General features: G+C 61.9%; 1 protein-coding gene across 8 annotated transcripts in view; it reads right to left on the bottom strand.

The window, feature by feature from the left end:
• Positions 1–2,260: 2,260 nt before the first annotated feature.
• The window catches only part of LOC121273661 (interferon regulatory factor 2-like), a 42,756-nt gene continuing 24,637 nt past the window's right edge, over positions 2,261–20,379 (bottom strand). For 6 of the 8 annotated variants that reach the window (XM_041180811.1, XM_041180805.1, XM_041180806.1 and 3 more), the window contains 9 exons: positions 19,215–19,292; positions 17,494–17,553; positions 16,855–16,917; positions 13,992–14,051; positions 12,906–12,965; positions 10,158–10,220; positions 8,082–8,144; positions 7,496–7,555; positions 2,261–2,661 (listed from right to left, as the gene is read on the bottom strand). In XM_041180811.1, the coding sequence (XP_041036745.1) occupies positions 2,642–2,661; positions 7,496–7,555; positions 8,082–8,144; positions 10,158–10,220; positions 12,906–12,965; positions 13,992–14,051; positions 16,855–16,917; positions 17,494–17,553; positions 19,215–19,292 (527 nt within the window). In that variant the 3' untranslated portion in view covers positions 2,261–2,641. The remainder of the gene's footprint in view (positions 2,662–7,495; positions 7,556–8,081; positions 8,145–10,157; positions 10,221–12,905; positions 12,966–13,991; positions 14,052–16,854; positions 16,918–17,493; positions 17,554–19,214; positions 19,293–20,379) is intronic. The other 2 variants (XM_041180810.1, XM_041180813.1) reach the window with 2 other exon arrangements.

Below are 20,379 nucleotides of genomic sequence, written 5' to 3'. Positions count from 1 at the left end.
TCCCCGGTTTCCCTCTCTAACCGGTCTGTAATTCCCTGGTTTCCCCTCTCTAACTGGTCTGTAATTCCCTGGTTTCCCTCTCTAACCGGTCTGTAATTCCCTGGTTTCCCCTCTCTAACCGGTCTGTAATTCCCCGGTTTCCCTCTCTAACCAGTGTGTAATTCCGCTGTTTCCCCTCTCTAACCAGTCTGTAACTCCCCAGTTTTCCCTCTCTAACCGGTCTGTAACTCCCCAGTTTTCCCTCTCTAACCGGTCTGTAACTCCCCAGTTTTCCCTCCCTAACCGGTCTGTAATTCCCCAGTTTGCCCTCTCTAACTGGTCTGTAATTCCCCGGTTTTCCCTCTCTATCCAGTCCCCATTATTTTTTCTTACTCGTTCATGTGCGGCCAGGTGACATTTTGCCCATCCCTAATGTTCAGAGACATTTAAGAGTCACACATAGGCCATACCGGGTAAGTTCAGCAGATTTCCTTCCCTAAAGGGCATTGGTGAACCAGATGGGTTTTCACAACGATCGACAAAGGTTTCGTGGTCTTTTAATTCCAGATTTGTAGCGAATTCGGATTCCACCATCCGCCCGAGATGGGATTCGAACCCGGGTCCCCCTGAGCATCACCCCCCACCCAACACCCTCCCCCCCCGGAGTCTCTGGATGACCAGCCCAGTGACAATCCGGCTGCGCCACCGACCACATCTCGCAGTTTCCACATAAACCGACGGGTCCACTTCTCGGTGGACGGTCTCTGTCTCCGTCTCTTCCCATCGGTGGTGGGTGGGGGGGAGAGGGGTCAGCCTTACCCGAATGGAGGATGTCGGCGGCTGCTTCGTGTCCCTCGCTGTTCAAGACCGGCGCCGCACTCGATGGGGTCGACATCGCTGTCGGGGGGGGGGGAGTGGGGGGGAGGGGGGGGAGCCACCTTCATGTCACGCCGGGCCGTCCGCCACCAAATCCGGGCTCCTTGTCCAGTGTGAACGGCCTGGGCTGCGCTGCCCTCCCTCTGCTCAGTGACAGGGGGACTGGGCGAGCGGGGTGGTGGGCAGTGCCCTCGCGCGTGGATCCTGTACCCCCCTCCCCGCGAGGGGGCAGGGGTCTCGGTGAAGGATCGGGGGCGCATTCGGCAGCTCCGGCAATGAGAACCCCAGGAGGTTACAGATTGAAAACGTCATTTAATAGTATTTACAACAGGGCTAAGAACACAGAGCTTTCCCTTCACATTATAGACTCGACTCCAACCTCCCCAACCGCAGGACACTCACTCCTCAGCTACCCCACCCACCCCGCCCTCAACACCCGCCCCCCCCCCTCGACACCCCGAGCCCCCCGCCCAGCTTCGCCGAGTGGGTCTTCACTCCCTCGGGGGAGAGCGGGAGCTCGGGGGTCAGGCTCGAGGCCTTCGGGAGGCCCAACGCACGAGGGTTCAGGGGTCAAATCCAGAGAAACCAAACCTGGGGGAGAGGAGGGGAGGGGAGAGAGAGGAGGGAAGGGGAGAGAGGAGGGAAGGGGAGAGAGAGGAGGGGAGCGGAGAGAGGAGGGAAGGGGAGTGAGGAGGGAAGGGGAGAGAGAGGAGGGGAGCGGAGAGAGAGAGGAGGGAAGGGAGAGAGAGAGGAGGGAGAGAGAGGGGGAGAGAGAGAGAGGAGGGAGAGAGGAGGGAGAGAGGAGGGGAGGGAGAGAGAGGAGGAGAGAGAGAGGAGGGAGAGAGAGGGGGAGAGAGAGGAGGGAGAGAGAGGGGGAGAGAGAGGAGGGAGAGAGAGGGGGAGAGAGAGGAGGGAGAGAGAGGGGGAGAGAGAGGAGGGAGAGAGAGGGGGAGAGAGAGGAGGGAGAGAGAGGAGGGAAGGGAGAGAGAGGAGGGAGAGAGAGGGGGAGAGAGAGAGGACGGAGAGAGGAGGGAGAGAGGAGGGGAGGGAGAGAGAGGAGGGAGAGAGGAGGGGAGGGAGAGAGAGGAGGGAGAGAGAGGGGGAGAGAGAGGAGGGAAGGGAGAGAGAGGAGGGAAGGGAGAGAGAGGAGGGAGAGAGAGGAGGAGAGAGAGGAGGGAGAGAGAGGAGGGAAGGGAGAGAGAGGAGGGAGAGAGAGGAGGGAGAGAGAGGAGGAGGAGAGAGGAGGGAGAGAGGAGGGGAGGGAGAGAGAGGAGGGAGAGAGGAGGGGAGGGAGAGAGAGGAGGAGGGAGAGAGAGGAGGGGAGAGAGAGGAGGGAAGGGAGAGAGAGGAGGGAAGGGAGAGAGAGGAGGGAGAGAGGAGGGGAGGGAGAGAGAGGAGCGGAGAGAGAGGAGGAGAGAGGAGGGAGGAGAGAGAGGAGCGGAGGGAGAGAGAGGAGGGGAGGGAGAGAGGAGGGGAGGGAGAGAGAGGAGCGGAGGGAGAGAGAGGAGGGGAGAAAAAGGAGGGGACGAAAGGTCCTGATTCCAGATGGTTGGGTTAAACAATACAAAGAGTCTCGTTTCCCCACGGTTCCTCCCGCCGGCTGGTTCATGAGGGAGGAAATGTCTCCATCGTCGTGGCAACGGGTCTATCCAGAAAGGCTTTTGGGGGGGGGGTGGGGGGCGTTGGGGTGCGAGCGAAGGAGGGCGTCGGCCATCTTGAAGGCTTCAAACTCAATTTTCTTGCTTCCTCCCCCTGGCGACTGTCGTCCGTCGAGGCCGGTGCGGGATTAGGGGGGGCTTGGCACATCTGGAGGAAGGTGGGGCGGGTAGAGAGAGAGAGAGAGAGACAGAGGAAACACAATGAAGAAATCAGGCCAAAGGCGCGTTTCTGTTTTATATTGGGGGGGGGGGGGGGTGGTGCTGACTGTCCTTCCCGTCCACGTCCCACATATCCAGGCCCCGACGCTCCCCCACCCATCACCAAGTCGTACCCCTTGGGAGGGGTAAATCGTGGCTGGAGGTGCCGCTATCTGGCTTGCCGGCGCACCGTAAACCCTCGGCTCCCGTCATAGGTGGAGAGAGAAAGAGACGGAACGAAACCCGCCCGCCTACCTCAGCCGAGAGGCGCTCTTTTGAAGGTGGTTCGGAAGTCACCCACCCTCGCTCTTGAACCCGCTCCCCCTTTCCCGCCAGCGCCTCCCGGTCCGCCAGCGAGCGCTCGCCGCGCCCGAAGGCTCTCCCCCCCCCGCCCCTCGCTCCTCCAGGGATGCCCGCTGCTTCACCGGGGTGGGGTGGGGGGAGCGAGGTCAGCAGGCAGGGTCCCAGCAAGCGGCGAGGAAAGCGGATAGAGATGGTAACCTCCTTGGGCTGGGGGGGGGGAAACAGGGGTTGCAGGGCATTTCCTGAATGGCTGGGGGTGGGGGGGGGGGGGGGTGGATTTCAGTACTCAGGAGGGTTGCGAATCTCCGGGATTCCCTACCCCAGGGGACCGCGGGGGTCTGAGTGAGCACAGCTGGGGGGGTCTGAGTGGACAAAGCCGGGGGGGTCTGAGTGGGCACAGCGGGGGTGGGGGGTCTGAGTGGGCACAGCTGGGGTGGGGGGGTCTGAGTGGGCACAGCTGGGGTGGGGGGGTCTGAGTGGGCACAGCGGGGATGGGGGCGTCTGAGTGGGCACAGCGGGGGTGGGGGGGTCTGAGTGGGCACAGCGGGGGTGGGGTGTCTGAGTGGGCACAGCGGGGGTGGGGGCGTCTGAGTGGGCACAGCGGGGGTGGGGGCGTCTGAGTGGGCACAGCGGGGGTGGGGGGGTCTGAGTGGGCACAGCGGGGGTAGGGGGGGTCTGAGTGGGCACAGCGGGGGCCCTGCCAGCCTGACAGGCGTTGGTGAGGCTGGTTGAACACGGCCGGGCCTCTCGCTGAGCCTGCCCGAGGCCCAGGGGGAGCTCGGTAAACTCTGCTCCCCCCTGTGGGGGCCCCGCAGGGTCTCAGTGAGACCAGCGGCCCAGCCACAGCCGGACTACGCCCAGTACAGGGGGAGGGAGGCTGGTCTAGTGGGCTGGGCTCCCCTCGGCCACCAGTGTCGTCCACAGGGAAGGGGGGGGCAGCGCCAGGACCCGGAGTGGCACCTCGCAGCGGACACACTCCCCCCACCCCACAGTCTAACCTCCATTCTCCCCAGCCCAGCCCTCTTTCATGGAGAGGGAGGCAGAGAGAGAGAGAGAGAGAGCAAGGGTGACAGAGAGGGAGAGAGGGAGAGAGAGAGAGAGAGAGCAAGGGTGACAGAGAGGGAGAGAGGGAGAGAGAGAGAGAGAGAGGGGGACGGAGATAGAGATTGAGAGAGAGGAAGGAAGGGAGTAGGGGGTGGAGAGAGAGAGAAAGAGGGTGTTAGAGGGGGAGCTGGAGGGAGAGGGAGAGAGATGGGGACACACACAGAGAGAGAGAGGCGGATGGAGAGAGAGAGAGAGAGAGAGAGAGAGAGAGACGGGGACAGAGAGGGAGAGGGGGACAGAGAGGGAGAGGGGACAGAGAGAGAGACACAGAGAGAGGGGGACAGAGAGAGAGCGACAGAGAGAGAGAGAGAGGGGGAAAAGAGAGAGAGAGGGAGTGCCAGAGAGAGAGAGGGGGGAAGAGAGAGAGAGAGGGGGAAAGAGAGAGAGAGAGGGGGAAAGAGAGAGAGGGGGAAGAGAGAGAGAGGGGAAGAGAGAGAGAAGGGAAGAGAGAGAGAGACAGAGGCAGAGAGAGAGAGCAACAGAGAAAGAGAGTGAGAGTGGGGGAAGAGAGAGAGAGAGACAGAGAGTGAGAGCAACAGAGAGAGAGCAACAGAGAGAGGGGGAGAGAGAGAGGGGGAGAGAGAGAGGGGGAGAGAAAGAGTGGGGGGAGAGAGAGAGGGGGAGAGAGAGAGAGAGAGAGGGGGGAAAGAGAGAGAGAGAGAGACAGAGAGAGCAACAGAGAGAGAGAGAGCGACAGGGAGAGAGAGAGCGACAGGGAGAGAGAGAGGGGGAGAGAGACAGAGAGAGAGAGAGCGACAGAGAGAGAGAGTGGGGGAAGAGAGATACAGAGAGAGAGAGAGAGCGGGGGAAGAGAGAGAGAGAGACAGGGAGAGAGAGAGAGAGAGAGCGACAGAGAGAGAGAGCGACAGAGAGAGAGAGAGCGACAGAGAGAGAGAGAGCGACAGAGAGAGAGAGAGCGACAGAGAGAGAGAGAGCGACAGAGAGAGAGAGAGCGACAGAGAGAGAGAGAGCGACAGAGAGAGAGAGAGCGACAGAGAGAGAGAGGGACAGAGAGAGAGAGGGACAGAGAGAGAGGGACAGAGAGAGAGAGGGACAGAGAGAGAGAGGGACAGAGAGAGAGGGACAGAGAGAGAGCGACAGAGAGAGAGAGCGACAGAGAGAGAGCGACAGAGAGAGAGCGACAGAGAGAGAGCGACAGAGAGAGAGCGACAGAGAGAGAGCGACAGAGAGAGAGCGACAGAGAGAGAGCGACAGAGAGAGAGCGACAGAGAGAGAGCGACAGAGAGAGAGCGACAGAGAGAGAGCGACAGAGAGAGAGCGACAGAGAGAGAGCGACAGAGAGAGAGCGACAGAGAGAGAGCGACAGAGAGAGAGCGACAGAGAGAGAGCGACAGAGAGAGAGCGACAGAGAGAGAGCGACAGAGAGAGAGCGAGAGAGAGCAACAGAGAGAGAGCAACAGAGAGAGGGGGGGAGAGAGAGCAACAGAGAGAGGGGGGGAGAGAGAGAGCGACAGGGAGAGAGAGCGACAGGGAGAGAGAGCGACAGGGAGAGAGAGCGACAGGGAGAGAGAGCGACAGGGAGAGAGAGCGACAGGGAGAGAGAGCGACAGGGAGAGAGAGCGACAGGGAGAGAGAGCGACAGGGAGAGAGAGCGACAGGGAGAGAGAGCGACAGAGAGAGAGAGCGACAGAGAGAGAGAGAGCGACAGAGAGAGAGAGCGACAGAGAGAGAGAGCGACAGAGAGAGAGAGCGACAGAGAGAGAGAGCGACAGAGAGAGAGAGCGACAGAGAGAGAGAGCGACAGAGAGAGAGCGACAGAGAGAGAGCGACAGAGAGAGAGAGCGACAGAGAGAGAGAGCGACAGAGAGAGAGTGCGACAGAGAGAGTGCGACAGAGAGAGAGCGACAGAGAGAGCGACAGAGAGAGAGCGACAGAGAGAGAGCGACAGAGAGAGAGCGACAGAGAGAGAGCGACAGAGAGAGAGCGACAGAGAGAGAGCGACAGAGAGAGAGCGACAGAGAGAGAGAGAGCGACAGAGAGAGAGAGAGAGCGACAGAGAGAGAGAGAGAGCGACAGGGAGAGAGAGAGCGACAGGGAGAGGGACAGAGGGAGAGGGACAGAGAGAGAGGGACAGAGAGAGAGGGACAGAGAGAGAGGGACAGAGAGAGAGGGACAGAGAGAGAGGGACAGAGAGAGAGGGACAGAGAGAGAGCGACAGAGAGAGAGCGACAGAGAGAGAGCGACAGAGAGAGAGCGACAGAGAGAGAGCGACAGAGAGAGAGCGACAGAGAGAGAGCGACAGAGAGAGAGCGACAGAGAGAGAGCGACAGAGAGAGAGCGACAGAGAGAGAGCGACAGAGAGAGAGCGACAGAGAGAAAGCGACAGAGAGAAAGCGACAGAGAGAGGGGGGGGGTGAGAGAGCGACAGAGAGAGAGAGAGGGAGAGAGAGAGCGACAGAGAGAGAGAGACAGAGAGAGAGAGCGACAGAGAGAGAGCGACAGAGAGAGAGCGACAGAGAGAGAGCGACAGAGAGAGAGCGACAGAGAGAGAGCGACAGAGAGAGAGCGACAGAGAGAGAGAGCGACAGAGAGAGAGAGCGACAGAGAGAGAGAGCGACAGAGAGAGAGAGCGACAGAGAGAGAGAGCGACAGAGAGAGAGAGCGACAGAGAGAGAGCGACAGAGAGAGAGAGAGAGCGACAGAGAGAGAGAGAGCGACAGAGAGAGAGAGAGCGACAGAGAGAGAGAGCGACAGAGAGAGAGAGCGACAGAGAGAGAGAGAGCGACAGAGAGAGAGAGTGGGGGAAGAGAGAGACAGAGAGAGAGAGAGCGACAGAGAGAGAGGGACAGAGAGAGAGGGACAGAGAGAGAGGGACAGAGAGAGAGGGACAGAGAGAGAGGGACAGAGAGAGAGAGGGGGGAGAGAGCGACAGAGAGAGAGAGAGGGGGGGAGAGAGCGACAGAGAGAGAGAGCGACAGAGAGAGAGAGCGACAGAGAGAGAGAGCGACAGAGAGAGAGAGCGACAGAGAGAGAGAGCGACAGAGAGAGAGAGCGACAGAGAGAGAGCGAGAGAGAGAGAGAGAGCGACAGAGAGAGAGAGAGCGACAGAGAGAGAGAGCGACAGAGAGAGAGAGAGCGACAGAGAGAGAGAGAGAGCCACAGAGAGAGAGAGAGCGACAGAGAGAGAGAGAGCGACAGAGAGAGAGAGAGAGCGACAGACAGAGAGAGAGCGACAGAGAGAGAGAGAGCGACAGAGAGAGAGAGAGCGACAGAGAGAGAGAGAGCGACAGAGAGAGAGAGAGCGACAGAGAGAGAGAGAGCGACAGAGAGAGAGAGAGCGACAGAGAGAGAGAGAGCGACAGAGAGAGAGAGAGCGACAGAGAGAGAGAGAGCGACAGAGAGGGGAAACATCTTACCTTTCTCTGGCAGGCTGGGTAGTGTTGGTTTGTTGATGTTGATGGTGTAATTGTTCACGACTGTGAGGCGGGAGATAGAGAGGGAGAGTTTAGACTCGAGGGACCGGCTGCCCTTCAGCCTGCAGCTCCCCCTCCCTCCCTCCCTCCCTACCCGCAAGCTCCTGACGGAGTCGGGTGACTCCCTGGCCTCTTGACGAGCAGGCCCGAGCCCAACGCCAGCTCCAGGCGACTGCTGGGAGGCGGCTTAACTCTACCGGGGCCCCTCACGGTCCCAGAGGAGGAGGAGGTGTGGGGGTCCAGTCTTTCCCAGGGTGGGAGAGAGAGAGAGAGAGAGAGAGAGAGAGAGAGAGACCGGCGTTTTCCTGCCAGGGCTGGTCTATCCCTGGGTGCCAGTGAGGCCTTAGCTTGGCACCTTCCAAAGGCCACCAACACCCCCGACCTCCACCTGCCTCCACCACCAACACCGCCCCCCCCACCCCACCAACACCCCCCTCACCCCGCAGGCCTCGTCCACAGAGTGGGTGGGTGGGGGGGGGGGGAGAAGGGGGTGTAAAGTAACCTCCCCCAGCTCAGAAAGCGTGTTTACCTTGCTCTGGGAGGCTGGGTGGTGTCGGGCTGTCGTTGATGTTGATGGTGTAATTGTTCGGGACTGTGGGGGAGAGAGCGGGGGGAGGGGGGGGGGGGGGGGAAGAGTTGAGTGGGGAGAGAAAGAGGGAGAGAATTTAGACCGAGGGTCACACCCGCCCTCCGGCCCTCGTCCCCTCCGACTCGTCCCGTTCCCCACCGCCCCCCACCCACCGTCCGGAACAGCTCCAAATCGGATTCCCTCTTAAATCGGAGACACGTGTGTGTGTGCCACTGTGCCCGACATGGCCGGCTTGAGGCCCGCTCAACCCTGACAGGGCCTGACAGACACTCGAGGGCCTGTACAAGACTGACGGGGCCTGAGTGGCAGGCCGGGCCCTGCGCGACCTAGGCCGGGCCCTGCGCGACCTAGGCCGGGGCCTGCGCGACCTAGGCCGGGGCCTGCGAGACCTAGGCCGGGCCCTGCGAGACCTAGGCCGGGCCCTGCGAGACCTAGGCCGGGGCCTGCGCGACCTAGGCCGGGCCCTGCGAGACCTAGGCCGGGCCCTGCGAGACCTAGGCCGGGGCCTGCGCGACCTAGGCCGGGGCCTGCGCGACCTAGGCCGGGCCCTGCGCGACCTAGGCCTGGACCTGCGAGACCTAGGCCGGGCCCTGCGAGACCTAGGCCGGGGCCTGCGCGACCTAGGCCTGGACCTGCGAGACCTAGGCCGGGCCCTGCGAGACCTAGGCCGGGGCCTGCGCGACCTAGGCCGGGCCCTGCGAGACCTAGGCCGGGCCCTGCGAGACCTAGGCCGGGGCCTGCGCGACCTAGGCCGGGCCCTGCGAGACCTAGGCCGGGCCCTGCGAGACCTAGGCCTGGACCTGCGAGACCTAGGCCGGGCCCTGCGCGACCTAGGCCGGGCCCTGCGCGACCTAGGCCGGGGCCTGCGCGACCTAGGCCTGGACCTGCGCGACCTAGGCCTGGACCTGCGAGACCTAGGCCGGGCCCTGCGCGACCTAGGCCGGGGCCTGCGCGACCTAGGCCGGGCCCTGCGAGACCTAGGCCTGGACCTGCGAGACCTAGGCCTGGACCTGCGCGACCTAGGCCGGGGCCTGCGCGACCTAGGCCGGGCCCTGCGCGACCTAGGCCGGGCCCTGCGAGACCTAGGCCTGGACCTGCACGACCTAGGCCTGGACCTGCGAGACCTAGGCCTGGACCTGCGAGACCTAGGCCTGGACCTGCGAGACCTAGGCCGGGGCCTGCGCGACCTAGGCCGGGGCCTGCGAGACCCAGGCCGGGGCCTGCGAGACCTAGGCTGGGGCCTGCGAGACCCAGGCCGGGGCCTGCGAGACCTAGGCTGGGGCCTGCGAGACCCAGGCCGGGGCCTGCGCGACCTAGGCCGGGGCCTGCGCGACCTAGGCTGGGGCCTGCGAGACCTAGGCTGGGGCCTGCGAGACCCAGGCCGGGGCCTGCGCGACCTAGGCCGGGGCCTGCGCGACCTAGGCTGGGGCCTGCGAGACCTAGACCGGGGCCTGCGTGACCTAGGCCGGGGCCTCTGCGGGGGGGGCCTCGGTCTGTGTGCAGCCTGCGTGGGGGGACCGGGGCCTGCGCAACGCTGGCCGGGCCTGTGCGACCCCGAGTGGGACGAAGCGACCCTGACAGGATTTCCCAAGGCCCCTCGGGGGTTCCTGGGTGGTTCTTGACGGGCCCTTCCTGGTCTTTGGGAGGCCGGGACCACGCGGCAGGCCTCTCGTGAGGCCAGCCCGAGCCCCGGGGTGGGAGCTCCAGGCCTCCGGTCAAGCCCAACTCCACCGAGGCCCACATAATCCCCGTGAAACCAGTGGCCCAGCCACAACTGGACCACTCCCAGGGCCATGGGGAGGCCGGGATTATCCTGCCCAGGGCTGTGCCAACCTGTGGGCAGCAGGGAGGCCTGGCTGATCGCAAGGCAGCGCTAGGCCTCAACGTGGCATCTTACGAAGGTTACGCCCTCATCATTCCCCTAGGCCAGAGAATCTTTTACACACAGACAGAGAGAGAGACAGACAGGCAGACAGACAGACAAAGAAAAAGCCTGGAGTTCAGGCAGTGCGTTACCTTTCCCTGGGAGGCTGGGTGGTGTCGGGCTGCTGTTGATGTTGATGGTGTAATTGTTCGGGGCTGTGTGGGGAGAGAAAGAGGGAGAGAGTTTACACCGAGGGCCATACCCGCCCTCTGGCCCTCAACCCCTCTGACTCCTCCATCCCGCTGTCCTGAACGAAGCGGATTCCCTTATAAATTAGAGACATGGGAATCCCATTGTGACCCACTTGAGGGCCTGTGCGATCCTGACCTGGACGTGCCTGAGGTGGCCTATACGTCCCACCGTGGGGCCTGTGCGACCCTGGGTGGGGCATGTGCGACCCTGGGTGGGGCCTGTGCGATCCTGGGTGGGGCCTGTGTGCTGCCGGTTGGGGTCTGTGCGCCCTGGACGGGGCTTGTGCACTTCTTGTGGGGCCTGTGCGCTCCTCGTGGGGCCTGTGTGCTCCTGGACGGGGCCTGTGTGCCCCTGGACGGGGCCTGTGTGCCCCTGGATGGGGCCTGTGTGACTTGGACGGGGCCTGGGCGACTTGGACGGGGCCTGGGCGACCTGGACAGGGCCTATGCACTCCTCATTGGGCCTGTGTGACCTGGATGGGGCCTGTGCACTTCTTGTGGGGCCTGTGCGCTCCTCGTGGGGCCTAAGTGCTCCTGGATGGGGCCTGTGCGACCTGGACGGGGCCTGTGCGACCTGGATTGGGCCTGTGCGACCTGGATTGGGCCTGTGCGACCTGGATTGGGCCTGTGCGACCTGGATTGGGCCTGTGTGCCCTGGATGGGTCCCAGGTGCCCCTGGATGGAGCCTGTGCGACCTGGATTGGGCCTGTGCGACCTGGATTGGGCCTGTGTGCCCTGGATGGGTCCCAGGTGCCCCTGGATGGAGCCTGTGCAACCTGGATGGGGCCTGTGAGCCCCTCATGAGTCCAGTGTGGCTTAGGTGGGTCCTGTGCAACTCTGAATGGGGCCTGCGTGACCCTGGGTGTGCCCCTGGGTGGGGCCTGTGCGCCCCTTGTGAGTCCTGCGTGACCCTCGTGGGCCCTGTGCAACTCTGGATGGGGCCTGTATGATCTCAGTTTACAAGCATACGAAATAGGAGCAGGAGTAGACCATTCGGCTCCCCGAGCCCTGCTCCGTCATTCAATAAGATCACGGCTGATCTGCTTGTGTTTTGAGTTCCACGTTCCCATCTACCCCCCCATCGATGACATTCGATCTCCTCGCCGGACAAGAATCCATCTCCCTCCGCCTTAAAAATATTCAGAGACCCCGCCTCCTGAGGCAGAGACCCCGCCTCCCCCGCCTCCTGAAGCAGAGACCCCGCCTCCCCGCCTCCTGAAGCAGAGACCCCGCCTCCCCCGCCTCCTGAGGCAGAGACCCCGCCTCCTGAGGCAGAGACCCGGCCTCCTGAGGCAGAGACCCCGCCTCCCCCGCCTCCTGAGGCAGAGACCCCGCCTCCCCCGCCTCCTGAGGCAGAGACCCCGCCTCCTGAGGCAGAGACCCCGCCTCCCCCGCCTCCTGAGGCAGAGACCCCGCCTCCCCAGAGAGAAAACATTTCTCCTAATCTCCATCTTAAAAGGGTGACCCCTCTAATTTTAAAACAGTGACCCCCCCCACCACCACCACCCACCACCACCACCATACCCCCCCCCCCACCCCCCCACCCCCCCCACCCCCGCTAGTTCTGGACTCACCCACAAGAGGAAACGTCCTTCCCACGCCCGCCTTGTCAAGGCCGTTCAGGGTCTTGTAAACTTCAATCCAATCGCCCCTCACTCTGCTAAACTCCAATGGGAACAAGCCCAGTCTGTCCCACCTCTCCCCATAAGACAACCCGCTCATTCCGGGCGTCAATCCAGTAAACCTCCTCTGAACCGCCTCCAACGCATTTACACCCTTCCTCAAATAAGGAGACCAAAGCTGCCCACGGTATTCGAGAGGCAGTCTCACCAACGCCCTGTACAACGGAAGCATAACATCCTAACTTTTATGTTCAATCCCTCTCGCAATATAGGATAGCGTTCCATTAGCCTTCTTCATGACTTGCTGTACCTGCAGTCTAACTTCATGCACTAGAACACCCAGATCCCTCCGCACCTCCGAATTCTGCAGTCGTTCTCCGTTTACATAGCACTCTGCTTTTTCATTCTTCCTGCCAAAGTGAACACCTTCACATTTTCCCACATTGTACTCCATCTGCCAGATTTCTGCCCACTCGCTCAAACTATTCTTCTGCTACCTCCTTACGTCTTCCTCACAACATACTTTCCTACCTATCTTTGTGTCAGCTGCAAATTTAGCTACCCTGCCTTCGCTCCCCTCATCTAAGTCATTGTAGTAAATTGTAAAAAGTTGGGGCCCCAGCACAGGCCCCTGTGGGATTCCACTTGTCACGTACTGCCAAATTGGGGAAAAAAAACCCATTTATGCATACTCTCAGTTTTCTACCAGCCAACCAATCCTTTACCCAGGCTCATCGGTTACCCGCTACACCACGCACTTTTATTGTCTACAATAACCTTTGATGTGGCATCTTATGAAATGCTTTCTGGAAATCCAAGTACAGCACATCTACAGGTTCCCCTTTATCTACAGTGCACGTTGCTCCTTTGAGGAACTCCAATACATTGGTTAATCGTGACTTGCCTTTAACAAAACTATGCTGACGCCTTGGCGTCTTACAAAGGCCACGCGCACTCCCTCCAGCTGCCTCCCCCGCCGAAGAGGGGGTTTGTAAAAAAAAAACTCTCAGCCCAGAAAGCGTGTTACCTTGCTGCAGGAGGCTTGGTGGTGTCGGGTTGTTGATGTTGATGGTGTAATTGTTCGGGACTTGGTGGGGTGGTGGGTGGGGAGAGAAAGAGGGAAAGAGTTACACCGAGGCTCATACCCATCCTCCAGCCCTCAACCCCTCCAACTCCTCCCATCCCCCTGTCCGGAACAGCTCCAAATCGGATTCCGTCTTAAATTGGAGACACGTATATCCCACGCTGAGTCCACAAGGCCGGCTTGGGGCCCAGTCGACCCTGACGGGGTTTAAGCAACACTTGAGGGCCTGTACGAACCTGACAGGGCCTGCTTGACTCAGACGGGGCACAGATGACCCTTGAGGGACCTGCTTGACCCAGACGGGGCCTGGAAGACCCTCGGGGGTGGCCTGCTTGACCCAGACGGGGCCTAGGTGACCCTTGATGGACCTGCTTGACCCAGACAGGGCCCTAGAGGACACTCTGAAGCCCTGCTTGACCCAGACGGAGCCTAGGTGGCCCTCGAGGGGCCTAGGTGACCCTCAAGGGGCCTACTTGAGCCAGATGGGGCCTAGGTGACCCTCAAGGGGCCTACTTGAGCCAGATGGGGCCTAGGTGACCCTCAAGGGGCCTACCTGACCCAGATGGGGCCTAGGTGACCCTCAAGGGGCCTACTTGACCCAGACAGTGCCTGGAAGACCCTGGAGGGGCCTACTTGACCCAGATGGGGCCTAGATGACCCTCGGTGGGGGGTGGGGGGGGGGGTGCCTGCACGACCCGGATGGGGCCTTTGCGAGGCCAGCACAACATGGCAGGCCCCTCGGGAAGACGGCCTGAGCCCGGCGGGGACTCGAGGGACCTAGTCAGGGCGGCCCGACTCTACTGAGGCCCGGGTGAGCCCAGCGAGGCCTGCGACCCCAGGCAGCTGGAGTACGCCCAGGGCCGAGGGAGAGCGGCAATGATCCCGCCAGGGCTGTGCCCACCCCCACCACCACCCCCCAACCCCAGACGCGAGCGAGGCCTGGCTGATAGCTGGGCAGCGCCAGGCCTCAGCCCGTGGCCACCTTCAAAGGGCCAGTGGCCTGAATCAACAGCGCCGAAAACGTGTTACCTTTCTCCAGCAGGCTGGGCGGTGTCGGGTTGCTGATGTTGATCGTGTAGTTGTTCAAGACTGCGAGCCGGGAGGTAAAGAGGGAGGTTTAAGACCAAGTTGCGGACCGCCCTTCCTCCCCACCTCCCTCCCACCACCACCCCCACCCCCCCACCATCACCCCCGCTCCTTCGAACGCTCCAGCTCCTCCCATCCTCCTGTTCCCGGGCAGGTCCGAAACGAACACAGGAATCCCCCCCCCCCCCCCAACCTTTTAAATCAGAGGCGCGACTATCCCGCTGGGGCGACACGACCTGCTTCGGGCCTACTCGGTTCTGGGCCGGGCCCTGGCACCACCCCCGAACGAGGCTCGCGCGGCCTTGACACGGGGTGGCCTCCCTGCTCTTGGTGAGGCCGGCCGTGCGCCGCAGGCCTCTCGTGAGGCCTGCCCGAGCCCAGCGGGAGGCTCCAGGTCGCCGGTCAGGGCAGCCCTAAACTCTGCTGAGGCCCGCAAGGCCGCAGGGAGGCCAGTGGCCCAGGAACCACCGGACGGACTCCCAGGACCAGGGGAGAACCTCGTCATCCCAGCAGGGCTGTCCTACCCTTGGTGACTACCTAGTGATGCCTAGGCTGGACGCGCTTTACCGCGTGGCACCTTACACAGGCCACCAGCACCCTTCCCTGCTGCCAGGAGGATATAATAATGTCCATAGTGTTTTTGGAAATCATTTTAAAATAGAGTTCTAGGGGTGTCCGTGTCCGTGTGTGTGTGTGTGTGTGTGTGTGTGTGTGTGTGTGTGTGTGTATGTGTGTGTCTGTGTGTGTGTGTATACGTGTGTGTGTGTATGTATATGTGTGTGTGTGTGTGTGTGTGTGTGTGTGTGTGTGTATACGTGTGTGTGTGTGTATGTATACGTGTGTGTGTGTGTGTGTGTCTGTGTGTCTCTGTGTGTCTGTGTGTGTCTCTGTGTGTGTGTGTGTGTGTGTCTGTGTGTGTGTGTGTGTGTGTGTGTGTGTGTGTGTGTGTATGTGTGTGTGTATGTGTGTGTGTGTGTGTGTGTGTGTGTGTGTATGTGTATGTGTGTGTGTGTGTCTGTGTGTCTGTGTCTGTGTGTGTATGTGTGTGTATGTGTATGTGTATGTGTGTGTGTGTGTCTGTGTGTCTGTGTGTGTGTGTGTGTGTGTATTAATTGGATTAAAGCCAGCTGGTCTAGAGGCTTTGTTGGACAGGAGAGAAGGAGGTTTGAAATGGTAGTTAGGTAAACATAGGGAAGCTGCAAGGTGAAGTATAAAGGGGGCCGATTCGCATTTTTGAACAAACCATTCAAAAGAGCGGGAGAAACCAAATAACGTGTTTACATTTTTTTCCAAAGCTCCCTTATAAAATTGGCGTTATGAAAGGGTTTTATTGTTAGAAGAGATAAAGTTCAAAAAGCCGAGTGAAACAATGAGAATTTGTATTCATAGGGGAAAATATGTATAAAGGAAGAGAAGGCGGTTGGTAAAAGGGGAGAGGGATTCGAAGATCTAAAGCCTCCAGCCGCTGTCTGCATGGGCCCAGAGCCGAAAGAAACTCATTTTGAATGCGATTGGCCCTTGCCAGGGGTCTGTTTAATTCTGTGTGTTTTACTGCTGCCTTAACAGAGGCATCACTGGGAGTCAGATTAATTAGGGGATTTTTTTGGTAGGAAGTTATTATCGAAAAAATTTGTAGAGCTATGTATGTGCTCACAATCCTTTAACTAATAAATGTTTAATTTAGGCTTGTAAAAAATCCTCTTGAAACTCGGTGGTCTTATTACTACCGAGTTCAAAGCCGGCATCTCGAAAAGTACGAATTGCAAAAAATGGGTTACGACAGTGGTTTCGAGCTTCTCTCCGGGGTCTGAACAGCTTAGCATTTACCACCGGCTGTGTCGTAACACCTGCACCCCCCTCACCCCCTCCATTCCACACCGCAGGCCTCCGTAACACCCTCGCCACCTCCATTCCACACTGCAGACCTCGGTAAGACCCGCACCCCCTCCATTCCACACCGCAGGCCTCGGTAACACCCTCGCCACCTCCATTCCACACCGCAAGCCTCGGTAACACCCGCACCCCCCCTCGCCCCCTCCATTCCACACCGCAGGCCTCGGTAACACCCTCGCCACCTCCATTCCACACTGCAGGCCTCGGTAACACCCGCACCCCCTCCATTCCACACTGCAGGCCTCGGTAACACCCTCACCCCCTCCATTCCACACCGCAGGCCTCGGTAACACCCTCGCCCCCTCCATTCCACACCGCAGGCCTCGGTAACACCCTCGCCCCCCCCCCCTCGCCCCCTCCATTCCACACCGCAGGCCTCGGTAACACCCTCGCCCCCCCCTCGCCCCCTCCATTCCACACCGCAGGCCTCGGTAACACCCTCGCCCCCCCCTCGCCCCCTCCATTCCACACCGCAGGCCTCGGTAACACCTGCACCCCCCATCACCCCCTCCATTCCACACTGCAGGCCTCGGTAACACTCTCGCCCCCTCCATTCCACACTGCAGGCCTCGGTAACACCCTCACCCCCTCCATTCCACACCACAGGCCTCGGTAACACCCTCACCCCCTCCATTCCACACCGCAGGCCTCGGTAACACCCTCGCCCCCTCCATTCCACACCGCAGGCCTCGGTAACACCCTCACCCCCTCCATTCCACACCGCAGGCCTCGGTAACACCCTCGCCCCCTCCATTCCACACCGCAGGCCTCGGTAACACCCTCGCCCCCCCCTCACCCCCTCCATTCCACACCGCAGGCCTCGGTAACACCCGCACCCCCTCCATTCCACACCGCAGGCCTCTTTCACAGAGCGTTCAAAGAAAACTACCTCATGCCCCAGAACGCGCGTTACCTTTCTCCGGCAGACTCGGCGGTGCCGGGCTGTTGATGTTGATGGTGTAAACGTTCGCGGCTGCTGGTCGGGAAAGAAAGAGGGAAATTTTAGACCAGGGCAGGGGGGTGGGGTGGGTGGGGGGATGGACCGCTCGTCAGCTCTCGACCGCACCCAGCCCCTCCTTCTGGCCCCCTGCCCGGAACTGAGTCCCACTGAGTTCCAAAGCCTGCTCGGGGCGGGGCACGTTGGGGGTGGGTCCGGTTAGCCTTGGTGGTGGTGGTGGTGGCGGTGGGGGTGCAGGTGGGAGGGGGCCAGCCCGGCCCAGGCCTTTGCCAGGCTAACGCACCACCGCAGGCCTCTCCCGAAGCCAGCCTGGGCCCGGTGGGAGCTCGGGGGAATCCGGTCAAAGGTGGCCCAACTCCACCGAGGGCAACAGGGCCGCCTGGGCCCCGGGGGGCGGGGGGGGGAACCGGCACTTGGGGGCCGAGACGTCCCCGGGCACCAGCGAGGGGGCAGTGCCAGGCCTCGGCCTATCGCCACCCAAACGCCACGCGCTCACCACCGCCCTCCCTCCCCCACCCCGCCACACCGGCCCCACCGCCTCCCCTACCCCGAGGAGTCGATCGCAGTGAGTGAGGTTCTGGAAACTTCCGTTACCTGTCTCTGGGAGGCTTGCCGGCGTCAGGTTGCCGATGTTGAAGGTGTAATTGTTCATGACTGGGCAGGGGATGAAAGAGGTACCATTTAGGCTGAGGGTCACGCTGCAGTTCATTCCCCGCAACCCCCCCCCCCCAACCGACTCCTCCCCACCCCCTCCTCGTCCTGAATGCAGGGCCTTGGAGCCAAAATGGCCTGAAAAACGCGTTCGTATCAGGGCCTGCTCGGCTTCTCAGCGCTGCAGGCTCCCTGTGCTACCACGCCGGGGCCTACTCACCCCGGCAGGGCCTGCTTGGCTGCTCGGTGCTGGATGCTGCCTGTGCCACCACGCCGGGGCCTGCTCGGTCCTGCTTTAGCTCCTTTGGCCCGAGAAGGGGCTGCTCGGCGCAAGCAAAGCCGACCCGACCCTGGGATGGCCGAATGCGCCTGACTGGGCAGAGCCTGCGGGACTCTCGCACGGGGCTGGGGACCGGTGGTGGGGAACTATTGGTCTGGGCTGGGGCCAGGGGGAACTATCGGACTGGGCCAGGGGGAACTATCGGACTGGGCCAGGGGGAACTATCGGACTGGGCCAGGGGGAACTATCGGACTGGGCCGGGGGAGTGGGGCGAACTATCGGACTGGGCCGGGGGAGTGGGGGGAACTATCGGACTGGGCCGGGGGAGTGGGGCGAACTATCGGACTGGGCCGGGGGAGTGGGGGGGATCTATCGGACTGGGCCGGGGGAGTGGGGGGAACTATCGGACTGGGCCGGGGGAGTGGGGGGGAACTATCGGACTGGGCCGGGGGGGTGGGGGGAACTATCGGACTGGGCCGGGGGGGTGGGGGGAACTATCGGACTGGGCCGGGGGAGTGGGGGGAACTATCGGACTGGGCCGGGGGGGTGGGGGGGAACTATCGGACTGGGCCGGGGGGGTGGGGGGAACTATCGGACTGGGCCGGGGGGGTGGGGGGAACTATCGGACTGGGCCGGGGGGGTGGGGGGAACTATCGGACTGGGCCGGGGGGGTGGGGGGGAACTATCGGACTGGGCCGGGGGGGTGGGGGGAACTATCGGACTGGGCCGGGGGGAGTGGGGGGATCTATCGGACTGGGCCGGGGGGGTGGGGGGAACTATCGGACTGGGCCGGGGGGGTGGGGGGAACTATCGGACTGGGCCGGGGGGGTGGGGGGAACTATCGGACTGGGCCGGGGGAGTGGGGGGATCTATCGGACTGGGCCGGGGGGGTGGGGGGAACTATCGGACTGGGCCGGCCGTGAACCAGGCTGGGCCGGGGCTTCCCTTCTGGGCCGAGGGAACCCCGGGCCCTGCCTGGGCGAATTGGGCGGGGCCTCTGCACAAGTCTGGCTGAGCCTGCCGAGGGCATCCTGGCCTCCAGGGCCCGAGTCAAGGCGGCCCAGCTCCACCCCAGGCCCAGGCTCAGGCCCAGGCCCAGGCCCAGGGAAGGCAGCCAGCGGCCCGGGCAGCTGGGCTGCTCCCTGTGGCCTGGGGAGACGTGCCTGAATCCGCCTGGCCCGCGCAGTCCCCGCCACAGCACGGTGACGCCTGGCCCACCAGCAGTGCAGCGCTGGGCCTCAGCGAGGCTCCTTTACAAAGGTCGTGCGCACCCCCACTTGCCACCCCCTCTTTCCCTCGCCAACCCCCGTCCATCCTCAGATTCCCCCACCCCAGGCCGCTTTCAGAGACAGAGAGAGAGAGAGAGAGAGAGAGAATAACTTACGCATCAGAGAAGTGTCGCTTTTCTCTGGCAGGTTCGGTGGGACCGGGCTGTCGATGCTGGTGGTATAAGGCCTTGTGACTGTGAGCGGGGAGCAAAAGAGGGAGATTTAGACCAAGGTTCACACACTTCACCTCCCCCAACTCAATCCCACCAACCCCTTCCCCCCCAACCAGTGCTTTTTTATTCATTCACGGGGACGTGGGCCTCGCTGGGCCGGGCCCAGCATTTATTGCCCCCATCCCCCTAGCTGCCCCCTTGAGAAGGTGGTGGCGGTGGGTGAGCCGCCGCCTTGAGCCGCCGCAGCCCCCTGTGGTGTAGGTACACCCACCGCGCTGTGAGGGAGGGAGTTCCCAGGATTTTGACCCGGCGACAGTGAAGGGACGGCCGATATATTCCCAAGTCAGGATGGCGAGTGCGGCTCGGAGGGGGAACTTCCAGGTGGGGGTGTTCCCCGTGCGTCTGCTGCCCTCGTCCTTCTAGACGGTAGCGGTCGTGGGTTTGGAAGGTGCTGTCGAAGGAGCCTCGGTGAGTTGCTGCAGTGCATCTTGTAGATGGTACACACACTGCTGCTGCTGTGCGTCGGTGGTGGGGGGAGTGAATGTTGGTGGATGGGGTGCCGATCGAGCGGGGGCTGCTTTGTCCTGGACGGTGTCGAGCTTCTCAAGTGTTGTGGGAGCCGCACTCATCCAGGCAAGTGGGGGGAGAGTGTCCCATCACACTCCTGACTTGTGCCGTGTAGATGGTGGACAGGCTTTGTGGGGCGGGGGGGTGGGGGGAGAGAGAGAGAGAGAGAGAGAGAGAGAGAGAGAGAGAGAGAGAGAGAGAGTCAGGAGGTGAGTGACTCTCCGCAGGATTCCCAGCCTCTCAGACGGACACGTATGTCCCACAGAGTCAACGTGACCTGCCTGGGGCCTAGTCAACCCCGGGCAGGGCCTACTCGGCCTACTGGTGAGGCCTGTAAAGCTCTTGCGGGGCCTGCGCAACTCAGGCAGGATCTACCGAGAATAAGGACGTCTGGCTGAGATTGTTACAGGGTTTTGGTGAGACCGTGTCCGGAGCGGGGAGAGCGCTGTGCGGCTTTGGTCTCCGCGTTTGAAGGAAGGACAGACTCGCCTTGGAGACGGAGCGGGGGGAAGGTTCACTCAATGGGTCCCCGGGATGAGGG

Source organism: Carcharodon carcharias (genome assembly GCF_017639515.1).
Source record: "Carcharodon carcharias isolate sCarCar2 chromosome 27 unlocalized genomic scaffold, sCarCar2.pri SUPER_27_unloc_1, whole genome shotgun sequence".
Taxonomy (NCBI): Eukaryota; Metazoa; Chordata; class Chondrichthyes; order Lamniformes; family Lamnidae; genus Carcharodon; species Carcharodon carcharias.
The sequence above is the reverse complement of the archived record's forward strand: the minus strand, read 5'-3'. Positions and strand labels throughout refer to the sequence as shown.